The 22610-nt window shown below is 64.4% G+C and overlaps 2 protein-coding genes across 2 annotated transcripts; one reads left to right on the top strand and one right to left on the bottom strand.

Annotated features, from left to right (window-relative positions):
* Nucleotides 1-857: 857 nt before the first annotated feature.
* Nucleotides 858-9926, top strand: TMPRSS4 (transmembrane serine protease 4; the record flags this gene model as incomplete). The annotated part of the gene is given in 14 exon segments (XM_082493910.1): nucleotides 858-964; nucleotides 966-1099; nucleotides 1102-1127; nucleotides 4971-5001; nucleotides 5082-5195; nucleotides 5385-5537; nucleotides 5632-5761; nucleotides 7363-7464; nucleotides 7590-7630; nucleotides 8227-8386; nucleotides 8654-8820; nucleotides 9014-9109; nucleotides 9228-9367; nucleotides 9546-9926. Coding segments are annotated over 14 exon segments (1782 nt in total).
* A 3336-nt stretch (nucleotides 9927-13262) lies between these two features.
* On the bottom strand, nucleotides 13263-19477 carry SCN4B (sodium voltage-gated channel beta subunit 4; the record flags this gene model as incomplete). Its single annotated transcript, XM_082493807.1, has 5 exons — nucleotides 13263-13763; nucleotides 13895-14024; nucleotides 14306-14531; nucleotides 15225-15388; nucleotides 19426-19477. 5 exons carry the CDS (start codon nucleotides 19475-19477, stop codon nucleotides 13670-13672), a joined length of 666 nt encoding a protein of 221 aa, XP_082349933.1. The 3' UTR covers nucleotides 13263-13669.
* Nucleotides 19478-22610: the final 3133 nt, after the last annotated feature.

Raw genomic sequence — 22610 nt, 5'->3', positions numbered from 1 at the left:
ATCTTGTGCAATGCCAATGAGCTCAACCAACACAGGGCAGCCGCTCTGCAAAGGGCCGGGGGGGTGGCAGGAGAAGGGCACGGCCACCCCTGAGCTCACACTGCGGTGCCCCGCAGGCAGACCCAGCCTCGGCACTGAGCCCAGCGCATCCACATGGAGAGCGGTGCTCTCTACATCTCCGTAAACGGCCCAGGAGCACCCCAGCAGGGTGGGAACTGGCAGTCTGCATTGCCACAGAGTTGCTGTACCACAGCAGGGACAAAAGCCAGGGAGAAAGAGGGAGCTTTGTCCCAGAGGGCAGGTAAGGGAGTCTGGAGGGGCCACGCTCCAACCTCCGCCCTGCCCAGCTTGCTGGGACGCCCGCTGTTACAGTCGCTGGGCTCGGTGGGTGCCCCGCTCCCCCCGGGCAGCAACAGCTCCGTACAGCCCGCCCAGGACATCAGCTACTGCGCACAGCCAGACACCACCACGGCAACCCCAGCGGTACCCTGCCATGGGCACCCGCTCGCCTTCCTTTTAACTTCACCCCGGTGCTGCCAGCCGCGGCCTGGGGCTGCGCGGGGACACACAGACCGAGTGACCCGAGAGACGGGAGCACATAATGGCCCGGTAACCTCATGCGTAAACCCTTCTCCTTTCCTCCTCCACCTACCAAAACCTCTGTTTAAAAACAAGCCGGTGCAACGCGGAAGAGACGGACAAAGAGCGGGACGGCTGTGGTTCCTCTTATCATCAGGAGAGGAGCAGGAAAAATCCTGCTCTGTCAGTCAGTTCACTCCTGATAAGCTATTTTGTGACAGCAGCTCTGCAGGTGAGTCACCCTCCAGTGGCAGATGCTCAGCAGATTATTGCGGGTGATGGTGCTGCTGATAGACTGGTGTTATATTACCATACAAATCATAAATCCTGTTTCACAACTCCTGTTGTGGGTTTTAAGGAGTGCTTGGGCGGTCCTGCCCCAGTCTTAATACAGCGCAGGCAGAGCGGCGCAGGCAAAGGGGCGGCAGGAGCATCGCCAGCCCGGCTCCCTGGGCATCGGGGCACCCACAGCCTCCCCGGGACCCAGCCGGGAGGATATTTGACGGGTTTCTGCAGGCAGAAGACCACGCCAGAGCTGGAGGAACATGGTGAGTTCCCGACTGCTTTGCCCGCCGCTCGGCCCCCTCCCTGCACACCGGCCCCCAGCCCCTCGCCCCGGGAGCGGCAGCGGGCACCCCGCGCACCCCACGCTCGTGGCCCCGCTCTGCCAGGAGCGATTACTGGTCGTGAGGCAGCCCAGGCTCCAGAGAGCTGCTGCTGCCTGGCCCCGGCCCCCTGCAGCATCCAGGCAGGGAAGGGTTTCACCCGTCTCTCTCAACACGCCGCCGTGGCTGTTGGATATGGCGCTCGGCTATCCCCAGGAGCTCTCGCTCCCACGTTTCTCTCTGGCTTGCCTTGACCCTCTCCCAGACCGGGAAGCAGGCAAGTGAGGCGGTGTGTCTCGCAAGTCTCCTCACCAAGGGGAATGTGCCCTTCCGGAGCATCTTAACCCTCCCCCAAGAGGGGGCTGGTTCTTAGGCAACGCCTGGGGAAGAGCCCGACACCCCGTCCCTCGGCGCAGCTCCCACCGCGGGACTGCTGGTCCCTCTGCTCGGCACAAGGCACCTGCCCGGTTCAGCTTCCTGCAGTGCCTTCTGCAAGCAAAGCCACGGCCGCCAAAGCCCAGCCTGGCACGCAGTCCTTCCCGAGGAGGAAAAGGCTTTCTTAACAGAGGGCAGCGAGTACGGCCGGCTCGCTGGGCACCGTAAAACCCTCCACCGGCGATGCACCGGGACATCAACTGCTCCGGGGCGGGGGGAAATCGCGCCCCTCTGCACAGGGGCAGTGGCTACACGCGCCCACGGGTTAAATCCCCACAGCCAAGGAGTGAGCCCGGGATCCGAGCACCCGGCACCCTTTGAAGCTGGGGGTTGCACAGGAACGTCCCACTTCCCTCGTCGGGGAGCAGCTGGCACAGCTACCCCGTGTGCCTCGGCGCCCTCCAGCCTCACGGCAAGGGGCCGGCTGCCCCCTGGGCTGCCCGAGCCTGCTCGGACGGCAACGGTGCACAAGTCCAGCAGGAGTCCGTGGCTCGTGGGCTGGCACTTGCACAGCTGGGGTGCGGACTGGCCATAGCGGCGTTAACGTGCTTCCAGAGAATACGGCAAGGGAGCTCAATTAGTTACGGTAGCCTTGAGTTCTCCAGGAAATCATGTGCTCCACTCCACGCAGGAGCTGGCACAGCTCTTGCCTTGCTTTGGGTTTAACCAGTGCGGCTCTTGCCTGTGGTGTGGTTTTGAGAGCAAGCGGGCAGTCCCGGAGAGGCAGCCCCCGGGGCAGCTCCGAGCTGCGAATCTGTTTGAAAGGGCGGAGGTTCATGGACTGAAGAAAATGTAAAAAAAGGAAAAAAAATCAGCAGTAGGCAATACCTTGTGTGGGCGGGAAGGTGGCCAACACCACAGCATCGGCCCCCACCTGTGTCCGCACCAGCCCTGCACAGGGCTGTCGGAAAGGAGCCCGATACCAGACGACGTGATGGGCACAAGTACGGGCAGCTGTGCCACTGCGGTGCCGCTCAGCCGCAGAGCCCCGGCCGTGCCGGGGAACCTGGAGGAGCTGTCAGGGCTGGGGCCCTGGGACTGCTCCCGCAGGGAACCGTTAGGATCCCGTTATCCGGGTCATGCCCAGCCCAGGCCCACGGTGACACAAGAGGTCAGCATGAGGAAGGATCGGCCCCACGTGCCCTCGGCTGCTCGGAGGACGGAGGTGGCGTGCAGGAACAAGCCGGGCCGGCATTACAAAACTCCCAGGGCTCCTGCAGGCACCCGTGCCACAGAGAAGCTGCTCGGGAAGGGCAGCGGAGATGGGAGGTCCAGGAGACGTGCTCCCCTTCCCACCCTGCCCTCCTGCTCCCAGCGGGTCCCCGACTCCCTGCCACCGGGAGCTGGGCTCTGAGCCCCCGCGAGCTGATCCGGAGCTGGGATCCCCTGGGAGCGCCGCAGTGTCCTCACAGCAGCCAGGAAGGCCGGAGGGGCCGTGCAGAGCCCACCCAGGGGCCGGGCACTCGCCACGACTCGCCCGTGCTTGGCATCGGAGCCAGATGAGCCCGGCTGTTTGGAGAAAGGCCCCTGACATTTCCTCAAAAGAGCCAGACGGCCGCGTGCTGGGGCACGGGCACATGCCCGCGGCCCCACCAGCACCGGGCAGGATCCGGCCCTCCCCTGCACAAGTCACTTCTTGTCCCCGGGCTGGGGAGCAGCCGAAACTGGCAGCCCAAGCCATGCAGCCGGGCCGTGACGGGGAGGCAACGTGTCCTGGCTGGGCGAGGGGCAGTGCCGGCTGCGCTAGCAGCACATTAAATCCAAGCTATCTTTGTGTGATAACCCATGAACAATCGCTTGCCACTTGCCTGTCAGATCCTGCGGGTAGAGTCTTTGTGCGTGGCTAAACATGCCCAAGCACAGTGGCCCAGAGAGGGAGGGCTCCACCGCTCCCTCCTACCAGCCTTGGGCGGCAGCGCGGCCCCTTTACAGCCGAACCGCATCCTGTGTCTCACCGCACCGCTTCTTCAAAGCCCCGGCCTCTGCACAGGGGCCTCCGCTTCCCATTTGAGGCGACGAACGCCATCATCTCCAGCCCTCTGCTGCCCAGAGAAAGGGGTGCTGCTCCCGCAGCCCAAGGAGCAAAGGCTTCCAAACCCCAAACTCTCCTGAATCGCGCTCCTGGATCTGTGGGTTTATTGCAGTGTTTTTAATCCTCCTTACCTCTGTTCATGCTGGGTACGTGCCAAAAAGCTCATCTTACCTGTCGTGGTAGACTCCAGAAGCATGGGCAAAGGAACGGAGCTGGCTCGGGGCGGGATGGGCATTCGAGGGAAAAGCAAGCGTGCCGCGTTCCGCAGCTGGGCAGGAGCACGCTTTCAGAGCACAAGCTGCCAGGAAGCAGCTCAGCAGCACAGCACGAGCATGGCTGCAAAACAGAGCAACAGACGCCTACGGTGCCCTCCTCAAACGCCCCCCCCAGGGGCTCTGATCTCTGCCCGGCTCCAGCCCGCCCACCGAGGACGGGGCACGCGGCCGGCGGGTGCGGCTCACGGGACCCTTCCTACTGCAGTTGGGCATCTCTCGTGCCAGAAGCTATCACAGGGAAATAATTTTGAAGAGAACAAGTGGGATCGATGCCTTACTCATCACTCGCTCCAGCGCTGCCTGCTGCCGGGGCTGTGTTTTCCGTGTGTCCTAGCAGCGGCACAGCGCTCCCTCCCCGCCCCGAGAGCGCTCCTTCCCATGGGCAGGGCTGGTTTCTCCAGCGGCTCCGGCAGTCGGCAGGGGAGGACTTGGGCTGTGCCACTCGGTTTCTGACCCTGTGCTGGGCCAGCTGAAGAATATAACCCCCGTCGTGACATGTCCGGGTGGCATAGCCCTGCAGGCACGTGTATTTTGACTCAGGGTTTGTTTGCACATCAGAAAGTGCCGCTTTCATAATGCCCACGACTTCTTCAGCCTGTGGTGCATTAACGGCAGTAACTCCATGACATTAATAGCCAGTTACTGGAATAGCGCAGGCGGTGCCCACAGGACCGACACAGCCGGCGGTCCCGGGTTGCAGCAGAGACAAGCGTTGTGGCAGCAGGACATGCCACCCACCCCTGCGGCCGCCTCCATCCCCAGCAGCTCTAAAGCAACCTCAGCTGTAGGTTGGGGCAATTCCCCCGCTAATCCTCCTGGTGGGCCTCAAGCAAGCCAAAGAGACGGCAGCCTCCAGGCCTGCCCAGGCTTAGCCGACCCTCCCCTTGCACTGGGCTGCCCTCCCCGGGGCGGCTGACCGTGTTAGCTGGGCACGGGAATCGCCATGGGGCCAGCTAGCCACGCTGCTACAGACCCTTCCCACCTGCCAACTGCTTTGTGGCTGAAGTTTCAGCTCGGTAACTGGTTTTCCCCTCTGGTTTGCAGGATTTAGCCTCCGAGCGGCTGAATGGCAGAGGTAATGCCCACGGGGGCCGGGGGCGCGGGTGCTGCCAGGCTGAGCCTGGCGACACAGGGCCACGCTCCTCTGTGTTGCAGGTCCCAGCACGAGGCGCAAAGCCTCCACGGCGCTGGAGTCCTTCAAGCGGATCGGCATCCCCGTCCTGGCAGCTGTGCTCTGCCTCGCTTGCCTGGTCGCGGTCGGGTTCCTGGGTACGGCTCCTGCTCTCCTCTCCCCCCTTCTCCTCCCGCTGCTGGGCACAGCCACGGCCCGGCAAACACGGCTCTGGACCCAGGGCTCAGCCGGGACCGGCTCTGCCACCTTCTTGCCGAGCCCCCAGGCGCAAGCCCTGAGCCCGCCCGGTGGCACGAGCTCAGCGCTGAGCTCCCCGTTCCCTCTAGTCAAGGTTTACCTGGACTACCACTACTTCTTCTGCAAGCAGCCCCTGAAGCTGGTGCCGCTGCAGCAGGTGTGCGACGGGCAGGTGGACTGTCTGCACGGGGAGGACGAGGCCAACTGTCCCCAGTGGGTCCCCGAGGGACCACCACCTGGGGGTGAGTCCAGGACCCCCTGCTCGCGCCGCGGAGGGGCCGGGCTGCTGCAGCGAGCCTCCGCCCGCGACAAAGCTCACTTTGTGTCCGTCTCCAGCCCGTGTTTCCAAAGACAGATCCATCCTGCAGGTGCTTAACAGAAACACCGGAGCCTGGTCCTGCGTCTGCCACGACCACTTCAACCTGGTGCTGGCGAAAGCCGCCTGCGAGCAAATGGGCTACTGGAGGTACGCGGCTGCTTTCTCCACGCCTCTCTCGCCTGCTTTGTCTACCCCTCTCCCAGAAAAGCTCTTTTTGAGTGGGGCTGTGTTTGCTGACAAAGCGCTCAGAGCTCCGCACTAACGGTTTCAGTCCCCGCTCCCCCCGCGGAGCACTCTGCACCCCCAGGAGTCTCTGTGCTGGAAGCCCTGGCAGCTTCCCATGGCAGCACAGCCCGGTGCCGCGCGTCCCCCGCTCTGTCCCCAGCCCGCGGGCCCCCTGCCCGCCTCCCACCCCTCACCTCCCCCCACCCCCGCGCAGTCACCCCTGCAGCGGGGCTGCCCTGCGGCTCCCCACAGCGTGCGCGCAGCCACCCCGCCGCAGCAGCCCCTCCTGCGGCAGGCGCAGAGCCAGCCCGGGTCCCGGCTGCCGATGGAGCTCTCCCGGAGGAGGCTGCGGGCTCCGTGCTCCCCTTTAAAGCCCCGGGAGAGCAGCAGCGGGGCGGGGGGTGGTGCCGCACAGCTGCGGGCAGCGCTGGGTCCCTGCAGCTGCGATGAAGCTCCATGACGCCCACCTGTGTCCACCCCATGCTGCTGCCCCGAGCTACCTGCAAGTTTGTAGTGCTGCATTCCACTAAAGGCAGTTAAAGACGGGATTTGGGAAAACTGCCTGCTAGCTCTGCGTGTTTGGTATCAGCCCTGGGTTAAGGGAGAGCCTGAGTTGAGTTAGGGGTATACTAATAGACAGAACGGGAGGAAATGATAGAACAAGAGGAGATGGCTTCAAGTTGCGCCAAGGGAAGTTGAGATTGGATATTAGGAAGAATTTCTTTACTGAAAGGGTCATCGGGCACTGGAACGCGTTACCCAGGGCAGGGGTGGAGTCCCCATCCCTGGAGGTATTTAAGGCTCGTGTAGATGTAGTGCTCAGGGACATGGTTTAGGGGTGGGTTGTCAGTGTGAGGTTAATGATCGGACTGGATGATCTTACAGGTCTTTTCCAATCGGGGAGATTCTGTGATTCTGTAAAGAGAAGATGGGTTCTGTGTCTGAGCGCCTCTAGACTGAGCCCAAGATGGTATTTTCCAGTTCCAAAAAATCAGGGATTGAGGCTATGAGCACAGTCCCCAGATGTCACAACAGCAGGGAAACCCCTGATGTCCCCTGCCGCTCACCTCCTGGAATAGCAGGAGTGGTGTCCCTTCCTTCAGCACACTCCTGTCCCCCCATCCAGCCCCCCGCCCTTCAGGGCTGTGGCGGGTCCCCCTGTTGGCATCCCCGTGTCCCTGTCCCAAGGAACCCCCTTTTTCTACGGGGTCTCTCTCTTGCTCACTGGCGCAGGGTCCACATTCCCTCCCTAAGCTCCTGCTTCCTCCCTGTCTGCCCAGCTCTTTGTTGGGGCCGTAGGCGAACGTTTAGGACCTATTTGTAAAGCTTCACTCCCTAAAGTTTCAGAACGGGGATATACCATCTTTGGCTCAGTCTGAGCCCAAACCGCCGAGTTTCCAGGCTCCTGGAGGTGCTCAGACACCAGTGCCTGTCTTCTCCCAGCATGGGTGCCCCGCCAGTGGCATCCCTGGGGCTGTGCCCCCCAAGTGTGCTTCCTGACCCGTGCCCCCTGTGTCTTTCAGCACCCCCACGTTCCGGGCGGCGGAGGTGGGCGCAGGGCAGCCCCTGCCTCCCCGCGAGGTGGTGCTGAGCAACGGCAGCCTGCAGATGCCCGAGCCGGGCAGGTGAGTGGTGGGGCTGTGCCGAGGTGGCCGCCGTGCCCCTCACCCTGCACGGGAGCCCACCGTGCCCAGCCACGGAGCCAGAGCCTCTCCCCGGCCGAATCCAGCCCTTTTCCTCCTTCTTCCAGGAAATGCCTCTCTGGACAGGTTGTTTCACTCTTTTGTTCCGGTAAGTATCATGAGGCTGTTCGCACCTTGCGGGCGCGCAGGGCCATGTGCCGCTGCGGGTCCTCGTTCCTGGCACGGCCCCGTGTGCTGCGCTGCGGCCGCGAGAGCTCGGCGCTGGCCCAAGCCCTGGCCCTCCCCGGTTCCCACACCCTCGGCATGAGAAAAGTTGGATTTAATTACCACTAACCTTCCTGTTAAGCCAGTATAAACCCCCCCAGAAATGAAACACCTAAGAGAGGCTTAACCACCTGCCTGAATGGGTTTACTTTTGCTGATGAATTACCCTGATTAAACCAATCCGCCCGGTGGGCTGGAGAGGGCAAGGAGCGGCTGAGCCCATTTCAGCAAGCCTGGGGACGATGTGCAAACAGAGAACAAAAGGGGGTGTGCCGAGCGGCCCAGGAAGGGGTGACATGGGTAGTGACACAGGGGGTGGTGCACCTGAGCAACGCTCCCCTCCCTGGGAGGCGCAGGAGCCTCCATAGCCTCCAGCCCCGCTCAGCCCCAAGGATGGAGGAGGGCAGAGCGGGTGCTTTTTCTCTCCCCACCGCCGCAGCTAACGTGTTGCTTTGCCACTGCTCCGCTGCCGGGCAGAAGGCTGCGGGGAGAGCGTACGGACCACGCGCGTGCTGGGCGGCAGTCCGGCTGCCATCGAGGCTTGGCCGTGGCAGGTCAGCTTGCAGTACAAGAAGGAGCACATCTGCGGGGGCAGCATCATCGACCCCCGCTGGGTCCTGACGGCAGCGCACTGCTTCAAGTGAGTCGGCGACCTCCCCGCTGCGGCGTACCGGCCAGCCAGCACCGACGTTCCAGGGCTGGCTCGGCTCCTCAAGTCCCTCTGGGTTTAGGCCACGGGTTGCTTCAATGCCCCGTAATTGACATGTCTGCCCGGGGCTTTGTGCCCCTGGGTCCAGCGCAGCTGAGCGACGCCGAGCAGGGCAGCGCGGAGGGCTTGGCCGCCCGTCCGCGCAGCAGAGGCAAGGAGGGGAAAGAGGGGAGCAGTAACAGACGTGTCTGTGCACAGGAACAACCCCGTTGTTCAGAGCTGGCGCGTGAAGGCTGGCTCCGACCTCCTCTCGGGCACCGCCACCCTCGCGGTGGAGAAGGTCTTCCTGGCCGAGGTGACGCCCGCGTCCCCCAAGGACAACGACATTGCCCTGGTGAAGCTGCGGTCTCCCCTGCGTGTCTCAGGTGAGAGGTGGCACACGCCTGCTCGGAGCAAGAGCTCGCGAAGGCAACGCTCGCCGGGCGGTGGGAGAGGGCCACGTGGGAGCGGAGCCTTACTGAGAGCACAGCGGGCAGCCGGGTGCCCGGCCAGCCGGGCAGGGGCACCTTCCCCGCGAGCCCCCCCAGACGTCTCCTGCGCCTCTCCTCTCCCTCCCAGAGAGCCGCAAGCCCATCTGCCTGCCCTATTTCGATGAGGAGCTGGCGCCGGGCACAGCCCTGTGGGTGATCGGCTGGGGCTACACGCAGGAGCACGGTGAGCGGGACAGCGCGGGGGCGAGCCGAGGGCAGGGTGCCCCCCAGCACCACTCCCAGGAGTGGACGGGGCCGGCGGGCTACTGAGGGACCCCTCTGAGCGGCCACAGTTCACACAGGCAAACTGTCGGAGACCCTGCAGCAGGCGGAGGTGAAACTCATAGACAGCGAGAGCTGCAACCTGGCCACCTACCACGGGGAGGTCACCGAGAGGATGCTGTGTGCCGGCCTGCCCCAAGGCGGCGTGGACACCTGCAAGGTGGGTGGCGGTCCAGAAAGAGGTGGGGGGGTCCACATCCATCAATGAATAGCCCCTCTCAGGGAAGAGCTCCTCTCCCGGGAACGGCCGCAGACTGCAGCCATGAGCACCGGCACCCACTGTGCTGGGGCCGGGCGGGGGGCTCCTCAGCCCCCGCTCAGACGGGGTGTCCTCGCAGGGGGACAGCGGCGGGCCCCTGCAGTACGCCGGCAGCCACTGGCAGGTGGTGGGCATCGTCAGCTGGGGCCAGGGCTGCGGGACCCCCAGCACGCCCGGCGTCTACACCAGCGTCCGTGCCTACCTCAACTGGATCTACGCCGTCCGGAGGGTCAGTGCCGTGCTGCCGCCACCGCTGCAGCAACACGCTGGGCTGCGCTATCCCGCAGGTTTTTGGGGGGCGGTGGGGAAGGGTCAGGGCCCCCTCGGCGGCTCTGCGCAGAGGGCAACCGTGCCAACGGAGCGCAGCGTCGCTGCAGGGCAGGCGGCGGGGCTGCGCGGGAGCCGAGCCAGCTCCCTATGGACACAACTCTGTGCCTCCCGGTTTCGGCTGCCCTTCTAAGCTTGCCGTCGCTTCTCCCCCTCTCTCTCCTTCCAGACGGAGCTCTGAGACCTGCCAGGACAGTTCCCTCCCCTCTCCCCGAGCCTTCCTCTCCATCCCGACTGATGCGCTTGGCCGTCTGGGCTCCCGCGGCAGCTGGGCAATGGATCTCGAGCCATGGAAGGCGAGCGGTGCCTCCCGCCCCCTCGCTGGCAGGCTGTGATTCAGTGCGCCAGAGGCCAGCCAAGGAGGCAAAGGGCGGCTCGGGGCGACGGCCAGAGATACCGTGAAGGAATCTGACCGGCTCAAGCTCCCTTCCGGAGAGAGATTAATTTATTGCCCTGTGCCACCCCTGCTGTGGCAGGAAGGCTCCTGTGGGGCTAAGCTGCTGTTTGCTCACCACTGTTATACAGAGAGAAATGATGTTTGCGCTGTCGAGTATCCCCAGTAAAAGAAAGTATTTGTTTTTTCACGCAGCCTCCGAAGGCTTCGTCCCTCTCGCTCGCAGGGGTATTCCTGGCAATACCCTGCGCTGTACGCCGGGGCTGCTTTCCCAGCGCAAGGCAGGGTTTATTTGCCTCGTGCTTGTGAACAAGCAGTTCCTGCGCACAAGGACGAAAGTGCTGCGAGGACCTCGGCCACGCAGTCAGACAAGCTGATCAGAATGGGGTCAGTTTAAATTCCTTTAAACAAACAGGGACGTTAGGCATTATTTTAAACCAACCTTTTCTAGCGCAGAAATAGGGGCCTCTCGGTGCGACGTGGCAGGGAGGGACCCCGCTTTCCAGGCAGCTGCCCCCAAGAGCACCTTTTGCGCTGGGAAATAGCCCCAGGCGCCCTGCAAACACTGCCGCTCCGAAGGCGGCACTACAGCCGCGTCCCGCGGCCCACGCCGGGCTGCCTCCAGGTACCCGCAGCCCTGGGGCTCGAGTGGGCAACGCACACACAGTTCACGGGAAGCCTAAATCGACACCCACAGCGACCCAAACTAGAGCAAGTTTCTCTAGTAAACGTAAACTTTATTTCAGTCAAGGCAAAGCTAACTAGGTCTCTACAGTGCAAAAATGTGCTGTAAGTCATCACGCAGCATGTTGTACACACCCCGTGTTTATTCGCAGGCATCTCCTACATGTACTTATATATGCTTATACACATACGTGTCTGCCGCAGCACGCACCTCCGGCAGGGCCTTCTCCCCCGCGTGCCCCGGGAAGCCCCTGCAGACCCCCCAAAGCCCTTGTGACAGCAGGGACCCCGCAGGAGCTGGTGCAAGCTCCCAAGCCAGCCCGCTCCCCCGGAGCCCACTGCGCCGCGTACGGCACCCACACGTATATGCGTATAGAGTTCCAAAAACTGGTTATGTTGAATTTTCCATCAAGCCAGAGGAGTAATCCATGCATAGTACAGCATTGCATATCCTGGGGTAAGTGGAACTGTGTCCAGATACCGTCTAAAAAAGGCCAACAGGTTAGGACAGCTAAAAATAGTTCTTTAAAAAAAAATCCCTTCCTCCCCTCACTGTCCTCTCCCACGGGAGGTCTCCTCCAAGGATGGGCCGGGGGGTCTCTTGGGGCAACTGGGAGGTCTCACGCCCTCCTGCCCAGACTCTCACGCGTGACGATGGCATGTTAACAACACTTTGCATTTACCGAGTGCCTTTCGCCCCAGGATCTCGGAGCACTTTGCAAAGCGATGCAGGGAGCCTCACACCTCCTGTGAGGTAGGTCAGATTTACCGTCCCCATTTTACAGACGGGGAAACTGACGCACAGAGAAGTCAAGTGATTCGCCCGAGGGTCCCACAGACCCTCAGGGAGGGGACCGGGCTCCCAGGGACCCGACTCCCACTTGCCCGTCTAACCAAGGAAACCTGCCCGGGGCCAGGTGCCCGTGCCTGTCTCCTGTCCCAAACGCACGGCCCCGCTCCGGCGGGTGCCCTGAGCCCTGCCGGGGGGGGGGGGGGGGGGGGCAGCCAGCCACGCACCCGGGCCAGGGCTGCGAGGTGCTCTCTGTCCCACCGCCCCCACAAGCGGGCAGGTAGGCTCCGACCTCTCCCACAGCGGTCTCCATGGAAGGCAGCGCCTAACCTTTCCTCCTTTGCCCTGCCCACCAAATCCTCGCCTACCTTCCACTCCGGCACCTCTGTCGGGGTGCAAGCCCCCGCAGCCGGGGAAGTCACGGCTCGGCTCTGATTCCCAATTTCGAGTGGGGACGGGGGAGCTGCCTGTCCTGCAGCTTCACTGGCAGACAGCCACAAATAAAAGAGAAACGGGGAAGAAATTACATTGTAAAGGACATTGTCAACTTCGGTTGTAGGATAGGCTCGCTCCCTTCAAGTCGCACGTCCTGCTACAGCCCTCGGGAGGGGGCTGGCTTGCCCGAGTGCCCCCTGCGGGTAGCCTTCGCAAAGGCTTTCTGTGGCACTCCTCATCCAAGGATCTCAAAGCACTTTACAAAAGTTAGCCAAGGAAGCCTCACAATGACCCCTGTGAGGTAGAGCAGTATTATTATCCCCATTTTACAGATGGGGAAACTGAGGCATGGAGTGGCAGAGCGACTTGCCCAAGGTCACCCAGTGGGCCGGTGGCAGGCCCGGGAGAGGGCTGGCGCAGCCCCAGCCCGGCTCCCCTCGCCGGGGCTCGACCGTGCTCCCTCCCTGCATCGCGGATGGAGTGCCACAGTTTTCCTCGGGTGAAAGGGAAACGCAATCAGCTGTTTTCCCCCTGGAGTCTAATATAAAAAATATCCATCCACGTAATGAGTCAAGCCTTGGCAAGTCAGCATCAAAAGCATTGCTGCTGTGAATGCCGAGCTTTAAAAAGAGGGGAGGAGGAGCAAGAGCAGCAGCGGCACAAACCCCGGGAGCGCCTCCTGAGAAGGCTGCCTGGGGGAGCAGCCCCCCGCTGCCCCCGGGGACGGCCCTGCGCAAGGAGCAAAGCGCGTGTGAAATGTGGAGCTTCACCCTGCCGTGCTCCCGCTGTGGGCCGGCGGTGACCCGGGGTGCCCCCAGCCCTGGCCGCTGGGCCCCCAGCCCTGCCACGGGAGGACCGGAGGCGCCTCGGGGCCAGCCTGCCCCACGGCAGCATGGCGCCCAGCCCCTGCTGGGAAGAGATGACAGCCACGGGCTTTTCACCGATTTGCTTCTCAAGTGCGCTTAACAGGAGAGCTGAAGCCAAGCCCCGTCACGACAGCCCTGCTTCCTCCCTTCCTCCCGTGCCGGACCCGCGCGAAATGCAGGGCGGGCAGGAGCCTCTGTCTCTACGGCGAGTTTCGTGCGTCCTTGCTCTGCCGCTGAAGCCTTCTGCACGAGACCGGCAGCTCCTGCCCGCCCCAGCTCAGCGCCGCCAGAGTCAGACAAGGCACCGCAAGCCCCTCGCAGCCTCTACCCCCCAGGCACGCCGGGACCCCCCGGCCGCCCACCACCCCGCGCCCCAGGAGCACAGCGCACGCGGCACAGCACCCGCGCGGCTGCAGATCGGGGCACCGCCAGCGCCCGGCCCCTTCCCCGCCCGCCCGGACCCTCTTGCCTTCGCTCCGAGCGGAGCAGGCGGCTCCCTCTGTCCTGGCGGCGTCCCAGTCCGAGTCCGCGAGAAGCTCCCAGTCCCCACGGCAGCCGAAGTCTTTCCCGAGAAGCAGTGCAGGTTGCAGGCACGTGTGTAATAGAAACATGTCTCAAGCGTCGGCGGTTTGGAAAGAAAGCAAAAGGGAAAGGCTCGTCCCCCTGCCCACCCTCCCCGCGGCCGGGCGGGCCGGGGCTCCGCCGCTTCATGCCTTTGGTGGTGCTTTTTGTTCTGCCTTGGAGCCGGCCAAGCCGTTCTCGGTGTTGTCATTCCCTGACGAGCTCACGAGACACTCCTTCCTGGGGGAGAGCACACGGCCAGCTGACAGCCCCTGCCCCCCCCGGCCCCTCTCGCCGCCCCCGCGGCCCCGAGCAGCCCTGCCCCGCGGCAGCACCCGCCGCAGGGCGCCGGCACCGGCACCCGCACTCACTTCCCATCCTGGGTCTTCTTGATGATGAACAGGACAACCCTCTTGATGAGCATGAAGAGGATGAGGAGGCCGATGAGCCCCCCCACGACGCCCACGATGATGACCGTCAGAGTGTTGTCTGTCTTCACCACTGCAGGAGAGAAGGCGCTGAGGGGCCTGAGGAGGGGAGCAGGGAGCTCCCAGCCGCATGCCCCCCCCAAAAAAAGCAGCGACCCCCTCCACCAGCCGCCGGTCCACAGCGCAGAGGGGCAGGAGGCCAAGCCTCGCCCTTCAGGGGCGCCAACTGCCTCCAAGAAGCCAGGACGCCCTGTGCACCGCCATGGCCACAAGCCAAGGTGGGGTCAGCACGGGTTTGCGCCCCCACTGCCCCAGCGCCACGCGCGGGACACGGCAGCCCTGACCGGCACTTACTCTTCTGGACCACCGTGAGGAAGATGGTGGCGTTGTGCTGCGCGTTCTTCTCCTTGGGGTTCTTGACGTGGCAGGTGTATTTCCCAGCATCGCTGAAGTCCACGTTCTTCAGGACGATGGAGATGTTGTTGTCCTTCCCAGTCGTTGAGCCGACGAACTCGACCCGTGGGTTGCGTCCCACGAGGAAGGGCTCCGAGGCTTTGCTCTTTATCTTGCCGTGGTAAATCTGCAGAGGCAGGGATGCAGGACATGGGGTCAGCTGGGCTCCCCACGACGGCAGGCGAGGGAAAGGCTCGAGTTCTCCTGCTGGTGCCGTGCCCTGCCCCACCTCTGCACGCACAGACACGCAGGGCCGAGCGTCCCGGCACACCCCATTAAAGTGGGAATGGCCGTGGAGGGGGACCTGACGTCGGGGAAGCACCAGTCAATCTGACTTGCTCTGCAGCAATGTTACAGACCACACAAAAGACGGGAGAACCCATGAGAGAGAGTCCCTTTGCCAGGACACACCTGCTCTAAAGCAGCCCTCCTGCTAAGGAGCCGACGAGCAGAAGATTCCCAGAAAGAAGCAAATCTACACAGAACCTTTGGTATTTCAGAGCAAGCGCAGGAGGAGGAAACTAACCCTATTCTGCCCAAAGGGCAGACTTGCACCTGAACAGCCAACGTATGAAAAGAAACGAACCGATGGGCAGCAGAAAACCCAGAACAGCTTTGTGCCCAAAGCACAGACGTGCCCGGGTGTCTCAGTCGGGCCATGCGAACGGCCCCGGGCCCCCAGAGCTGGAGGCACTCGGAGGGACGGGCATCTGGCAAGAGGCGAAAGGGAACGCTCCGAGAACTGCGGTGCTGCTCTGCACGGGGGAAGGACAAAAGGACCTGCCGAGAAAACAGAGGCAGAGCCCAGAGAGCCACCCACCATCTCCGTCGAGTTGAAATACCATGTGAAGACCAGGTCCTGAAAGCCTATGCAGGTGGTGAAGGTGCAGGGCAGCAGGACATCGGAGTTATTCAGAGCCATCACAGTGTTGGTCTTCCCCACTGACACCTCCAAGGCGAAGGCGAAGGCGAGGACGTGCAAACCTGGCAGGGAGAGGGGAGGAGAGAGTGAGGACACGGCGCCCAGCCCGCTGCAGCCCCCGGTCCTTCCCGGGCTGGGATGCCGCCCAGCCCGCCGCTCGGCTCGGCCGTGGACGTGCGCCCTTGGGGCAGAGAGGAGAAAGGTGCCCGGCAGGGACCACTACTGCCCCCCCGCCACCCGGCCCCCGGCTGCAGCATCAGCCGCAGTGGGGATCCCCTCCCAGGGAGCAGAGGGGGGCCGCGGGGCTCAGCCATCGCCCCCCGCTAGGTCCCGCTCCTGTCTCCACCGGGGACCCGGGGCACCCTCCTCCTCCTCGCAGCCTCAGCACAGGGGGCACGAGCCCAGCTCTCCTCCCCTCCCAGGGCCCAGGGACGGGTTTGTTACCCCTCGTCCCCTTTGGCTGCCATGGCTGCAGCAAACGCGCCTGTCCCCGGCCCCGGGACAGCGTGGCAGAGATAGGGGACCTGCTGCTGGAAGAACGGCAGGGGCTGGCTGGCACCCGCAGGGACAGCACGGATTCAAAGGGAACCATAATATCACCACGAATAAAGTATGCAAATGAAAGCCCTGATTTGAATGTTATCCACCAGGCCTTCAGCTAAACCTTAAAGGGGGGAAAAAAAAAAGAAAAGAAAAAAAAAGCCCAAAGCAAAGCAGAGCGCTCTGTTCTTCAAGCAGGGAGCTGGAGCACTAATTAGCGTTGCTGTCCTGGACGCCTGCCACTGCGCCCGTCCCCCACCCCAGGCACAGTGCAGCAGGCTCCTCGCAGCGCCCGTGCCGACCTCCGGAGCGGCACCCCCTCACGCCCGCCTTCCTTGCAGAGAGCCTCCTCTCCTGCTGTAGCCGACAGACGACCTTCAAACTGCAGAACGCAGCTCGCCCGCTCCTCCCCTCCCCGTCGGCAGGGAGAAAGGCATGGAGGAGCAGGTACGAGCCCAGCTGCAGGAGCCAAGGGCACGCCTGAAAGCTCCTGGGGTCCCACGCAGGGGACTGGCATGGCACCCCCGTGCTGGGCTGGCAGCACCCACACGAACCCTTTCCGGGGGGGCGCAGGGGCACTTGGGCTCCAGGCCAGGGGAGCAGCCCCACTCCTCGTCCCTGTCGCACCAGCGCCCCGTCCCACTGCTGTGATGCGGTACGGCCAAGACATGATACAACCCAGCAAAGCATCGTCCTCCCCTTTCCCAGACCTCAGCCACCACAGGGACCCAGCCATCCCCACAGAGCTTGTCCTGGGCACTCTGACAACCAAAATAGGGGGGACGCAGCTCTCCCCACAGCTACAAGCTGGTCCCCAGCTCCACTGACCCCTTAACTTGGATTCACTGCCCGCAGCTTCAGATTCGCGTCTCGCTGCAGCCCCTTCAGATGCTGATTTATTCTTCCCCACATGGCCGTGCTAAGAGCTCCCCAGGCACGTCGCAGCCCAAGCCGAGCCCGAGAGCCCCGCATCCTGGGCTCCGGGCCCTGCTGCAGTGCTGCATTGCAAGCACTGCAGCGAAGGAGTTATTTAACTTTACAAAGAAGCACTTTCCGTCTCGCTTGAGAGGCTTTAGCTAGCGTCAGGGAGCGGTTCCCACCAGATGGAGGTCTCCTGCAATCGTCAGGCTCAAAGCCCAGCTCCGGGGATGCTCCGGAGGGGACTTCACAGCCGGGAGCGTCCCGGGGGAATCACGCCGCTAGCTGGAGTAAGACTCAGCGGAGGGATGCCGGCTCTGCAGGTACGCCTGAGCAGGCGGGGTGCTGCGAGGGGACACCTGCTTACAGGAAAGACGATTCCCCGCAGCTTGTAACACTCTTAATCCCGTCTGCCACTGTTATAACATCCTGAACGTAATCTGAATCGAATGAGCGGGGTTAACGGAGGCTGATCTTGTTCCTGTCATGCTGTGGTCTCAGGAAGACAGAAGTGCTATGTTACCACTAAATAAAGCACCCGTCGGGAGGCTGGGAGATTACTGACTGAGCCTGCCACACCACCTGCCGCCGTTACTTTTCCGTATGCTGCACTTTGCACCACCGCAGCCCCAGCCCTCAGCGGCTCCGGGGGCTCCAGGCTACCTCCCACGCCTGCAGGCGCGAGCTTTCCCCAGGAGACAGCGCAGGGGAGCGGGGAGCAGCCACTCTTGCCGCTGCCAGAGCCTGGGCTGCCTGCTCTTTGCTCTCACAGAGGAGGAGCCCCTGGGGCAAGCCCCCCGCCGGGGTCCCAGAGCCCCTGAGCTACGTGCCGCAGTGCTGGGTGTGCAGCGCGGGACCCAGCCCCAGCGACAGCAGCGAGAGCCCGCCAGCCCGCGCCAGAGCCCAGAGCAAGACTTCCCCCCCCCCCCCACCCTCGACAGGCTGCAGGCAGCCCCCCGCTTTGCCTGCAGCCCGTCAGGAACCTGGTCTGGGACCCACTGCCCGAATGGAAAGGGCACACAGGGATCGCCTGAAAAGCCACGGGACGCCTCTACCATCTGTGAGAAAGCTTCCCCGTAAAAACTTTCATTGCCCATAAAAATCAATGTGACCTCCTGGCACAGAGAGCAGCCACGCCTGGGGGCTGGCCGTGCTCCTCTCCCCGTGGCTAGACGAGAGGAGCTGCCAGGCCAGCCGTAGCCCAGGCACCATGTGCTCCGGGACGGGACACCCAGGCCTTGCCCTTCTCGCGGGCACTGACGGAGGAAGCTGTGCTGTGGCTCCCTGGTGCAGCCAGCAGCCCACTGTCTCTCCCTGGAGAGCACGGCGTCCCCGAAACGCACAGACACGGAGAGACCTGTCCAGAACCTCTCCCCTTCCCCCCTCACCCTCCGGGCTCCCAGCCCACCTGTGGGACAAGGCTCCTACCGCCTTGCCCTGGACCCCAGACCCCAAGCACCCCGGTCTCCAGCACCTCCGAGTCTCTCCTAGCACCCCACTGCCAGCCCGGCACCGAAAGCAGCTTGCACGGCATCACTCGGAGGAGGCACCATCAACCAGGGACCAGCACCCAAATCCTGCAGGCAGTCAGGTACTTACATGTCTTTCGCGTCTCCAGCTCACTTAAAACAATCTTAAGAACTACGCCCTCCAAAGCGCCTCTCGAGGGAGCTTCCCCACAGCAAGCGCTGCAAAGGCAGCCCTTGGTCTCGGGCTCGCTGTGCCCGCGAACGCAGGGATGACCTACGCCAGCAGGAGTGCAGCCGGTGCGCGAGTGCTGATGCGGGTGGCTTGGACCCAGCCCCAGGGGCTGCAGCGGGGAGGGGACGGCTGCAAACTCCTTCTTCCACCCTGCAGCTGGGGGACCTCAGGCATCCCCGGGCACCGGTGCGGGCGTCATGCTCCAAGCGGCGGCCCTGCGGCACGGGTTCGTCCCCGCGCCGGGGAGAAGCGCATGCAAATGGTTGTTTTACAAAATGAACTGTAAAGAGAATGACCTGTCGGCCGGGCGTGCTGGCGGCTGCGTTGAAGCAGCGCGCTGCTTCCCTACGGCTATTCCCCCGGTTCACGGCAGCAGGCAGGTAGCAGCGGTCCCCGCTCGCGGAGCAGCGCAGCGCAGCGGAGCGGAGCAGGGCAAAGCGGGATGCAGCCGCAGTGCTCGCAGAAGAAAGCGCTGGCGATGTTAGCGACTGACGCAGGCAGGGCAGGGGGCTGGAGCCGGGACTTCAGAGTCCGCTCTCCACTCGGCTGCGAAGTCACCTTGGACAAGTCACTTATCCTCAGTGCTTCGGGCTCTCCGTCTGCAGAGCAGAGACAACTGCATTAGCGCGCCCGCGGACGGCAAACCCGGCGGAGCGGCGGCGGCCGATGCCGTGCGGGGCGGGCGGGCCAGAGGCAAAGCGGCCGAGCGCGAAGGAGGGCGACTTAGCCGGGGCTTAGCCGGGGGGGGGCCACCCCGCCTCGGGGACACGGGGGGCGGCTGGCCCGCGGTGCCGCCCCGCCAGCGGGCTGCCCGCGGGTCCCCGGGGCGCAGCCCGGGACAGGGTCCCCGCAGGAAGCGGGGGGGGGGGGGGGGGGGGGAGCGGCGGGACGTCGGCGGTGCCCGGAAGGAGCGGGTCCCCGCAGCCCCCCGCGCCCTTACCCAGCAGCGCGGCCAGCAGGCGCGGCGGGGCGGCGGGCGGGCGCGGGGCCATGGCTGCGGCGCGGAGCGGGGCGGCGCGGTCCGTGCTGGCCCGCAGCGCCCGGGCTCTGGCCGCCCCCGCGGAAGGCGAGCAGCGCCGGGCGGGGCCGCGCCGGGCGGGGCCGCGCTGCGCCCTCCTCCGCGCCCCCCCCGCGCTCCTCCGCGCAGCCCCCGCGCCCCCCCGCGCCGAGCACCCTCCCGCCGCCCCGCCCGCGGGGGGTCGGCCCCGCGCTGCCCCGCCGTGTCCCCCTGCACGCCCCGGTATGTGTGTGCCCCCCCCCCCCCCCCGCAGTGGGGCTGTTGCCCCCGCACGCCCCCCCGCCCAGCCCAGCTCCCCACCCCCCCGGGGCTGCCGCTTTTCCAGTCCCCCCCCCCTTCCCCCGGGCGGGGTTTGGCCCCGGCATCGCTGCGGTGCCCGCGGCGGTGGGCTCGGGGGAAAGGTCCCCGCGGGGGCGGCCCCGGGGGAAAAGGGCCGCTAAGGCCGGTGGCTTCCCCTGCCGCTGCCGGGGAGGTGACAGCACAGGCCGAGGCTGGGGGGCAGCTCTCGTTCCTTACGCCACCGGTCTCCCTGCCGCCGTCCCCGTGAGGCTGTCGGCACCGCTCGAGCCCCCCGGCAGACACCCCCCAGCTCTGCGGCCGCAGACGGGGACACAGAGCCCGACACCGACGGGCGGGCAGGGCTGCGGGGGGAATCTGCCCGGCGCCAAAGGGAACACTTTGAAAACTTATTTTTCTCACTGTGAGCTTGTTCCGGGATAATTGGCTGCACATAAGTTCGCTTCTCCACGACCTTTTCCTCACCGTCACATCCATTACACCTAACCCTCAGCGCGCCACAGCCCCCGAGGCGGTGGTAGGGGCCCTCCTAATGGAGGCCTGGGATGGCGCGGCGTGCGAAGGCAGAGCTTGACCTTTGCGCCCAGGCCCATTAGACAACCAGACCCCTGTGCGGAGCAGCACTTTGCTGGAGGTGACGCATCCCGAAAACAGGCTTGGCGGGAAGGGGGAGGAGGTGCCGCGTGCTCACAGTGCAGGGACAGCACTGACCGTTTCTCTGGGCTGTAACCCTTCCTGGCACAAGGCACGTGTCCCAGCAAAGCTCCCCCGGGACCAGGTGAGGCTGTATACCTCCCTTGCTGGGTAACAGCACTACAGCATGGCTTCCTTGAACAGGATGGCTTCGTTTTGGGCGTGAGAGCAGCTCGCCCGCAGGGATGCTGCCTCGGGCCCTGCCTGCACGGCTGGGGTGCCACGGCCGGTCAGCTCCAGGGCACTTTGAGAGACTCCTCAACCCCACCCCAGCCCCCTTTGCAGCTCGCTCTCCTTCCCACCTGGCCAGGAGCACGAACCAGGAGGGAAGAGGGAAAGCAGGAGGCTTTGCAGGACACAGGGGCGTCCCAGGGGGCCCTGAGAGGATGCCAGCAGTGCCTGTGGGTTGAGGAGTTAGGGCTGCAGAGCTGGCAACCAAGGCAGGAAAAGTACAGGCAGAGCGGGCTGGGCAGCGCTGGCAGCCGGCGCTGCGGGAGCGGCGTGGAGAGTACTGCTGACGCAGCAGAAGGTGTCTCAGCGGGCGGCTGCGATGGATACAGCTAGGTGATGAACACGGCTAGGTGACGGATATGGCTAGGGGATGGATACGGCTCGGGATGTGGAGCCGCAGGCACGGGCAACCAGGCAAGCGGTGTGCCGAGACAGGAGGAGGAGAGCTGCATCTGCTGGAGCCTTGCTAATTGGGGGGGAGGGGGCAGGGGGGGGCACACCTCCGAGGAGGTTCCCTGGTGCAGGGAAAGGGCAGTATGCATGGAGGACTCCTTCCCGGGATGCTCAGGTGTCTGCCAGGCTTGCTTCCCCAAAGGTGGGTAAAGTTGCGATGGGTTTGGCCCAACCGCCATTGTGAACGTCCCCAGGAGAGCCCTAAATCCTGTTGGAGGCAGGGAGGTCAGGAATAGCAGCACCACCCGGCTGGGAAAGCTGGCCAGTAAATACAAATGGGCTTCTGTGGGCACAGGCACAAACCAGGTGTCTAGGGCAGGTGGGTACCCAGCGTTTTCTGCGATGACATGCCCCTGCGGGCACTATCTCCCTGCTGAGCATCTCTGCAGAGACAGGGCTCCGCGTGCCTGCCGGGGAGAGGCGGCAAGCCTGGCACCACGCTGCCCGCTCGCGCCGCACGGGCAGAGCCAGCCGTGCCCTCCTGGCCACGCGGCCCCAGGGCTCGGAGCAGGACGCTGCCTGTCACAGGAGCCTGATGGAGCTGTCACGCTTGGCAGCTCTGGCCAGTCTCCTCGGCCGACTGATCTCGTGAGACATCTGCCGCTGCCGCAGGCCTGGGAAAGGCTCCGCTCTCCCGCAGCCCGGCCTCGGCGAGCGGTGTGTGCCACGGCAGGGAAGGGCTCTCACAGCAGCTGGCCCTAGGATTTTCGCATGATACTGAGATGTCCGGCATGGCACCCGGGGATACTGCGGCTCAGCGGAAACTTGTTCTGCTGAGTCCAGCACAAGGCTGCTGTGTCCGGTTTCAGGGGAGGCGAGCACCCTCTGCTCGGACACTGTCACCTCCCCGGGGGGACAAGAAGAAGGGCTCCGGGGTCCTGCCAGCTGGCTCGCAGCCTGCCGGGAAGGGGTGCCAGAGTGGCTGCCAGGCCCCTTTGTACCCCTCACTCCCTCTCACCTTGCACTGATGGAGCTGGGAGGGTTAAAAAAACAGGCTGCTCCCCGAGGAGGGCTCCTGCTTCCCTCCACGTGGGTACCTGGTGGGGTAGGGCTGAGCAGAGCAGCTGGGCTGCAGCCTCCCAGCTCAATGCAGCAGGCGCTGCACTGGCCCCGGCTGCCCTGGAGCATCCTGCCGGCGGCAGCCCCGGTCCCACTCCCGCCAGTGACGCACAGACAGCCCTGGCCCCCTCCCAAGCCTCCCAGAGCCAGGGGACGCTGGGGTCCTGGACCAGCGGCAGGCAGAGCCCTCCTGCCGACGAAGGAGGTGGCGACGCCGGAGCAGAGCTTCCCAGCAGCACCTTATATTTACTGCAAGGTCTTCTGGCTGTGACCTTTAAAAGACAAGGTGGCCCGGCAGCCGGTGAGCTGGCAGTGGGCAGAAGGCGCTGGCAGCGATCAGACACTCCGCAGGACAGTCCCGGCTGGGCCAGGCA

The sequence above is a fragment of the Vanellus vanellus genome, assembly GCF_965231255.1.
Source record: "Vanellus vanellus genome assembly, chromosome: 21".
Taxonomy (NCBI): domain Eukaryota; kingdom Metazoa; phylum Chordata; class Aves; order Charadriiformes; family Charadriidae; genus Vanellus; species Vanellus vanellus.
Note: the sequence above shows the minus strand (reverse complement) of the source record. Positions and strands in the feature narration are given on the sequence as shown.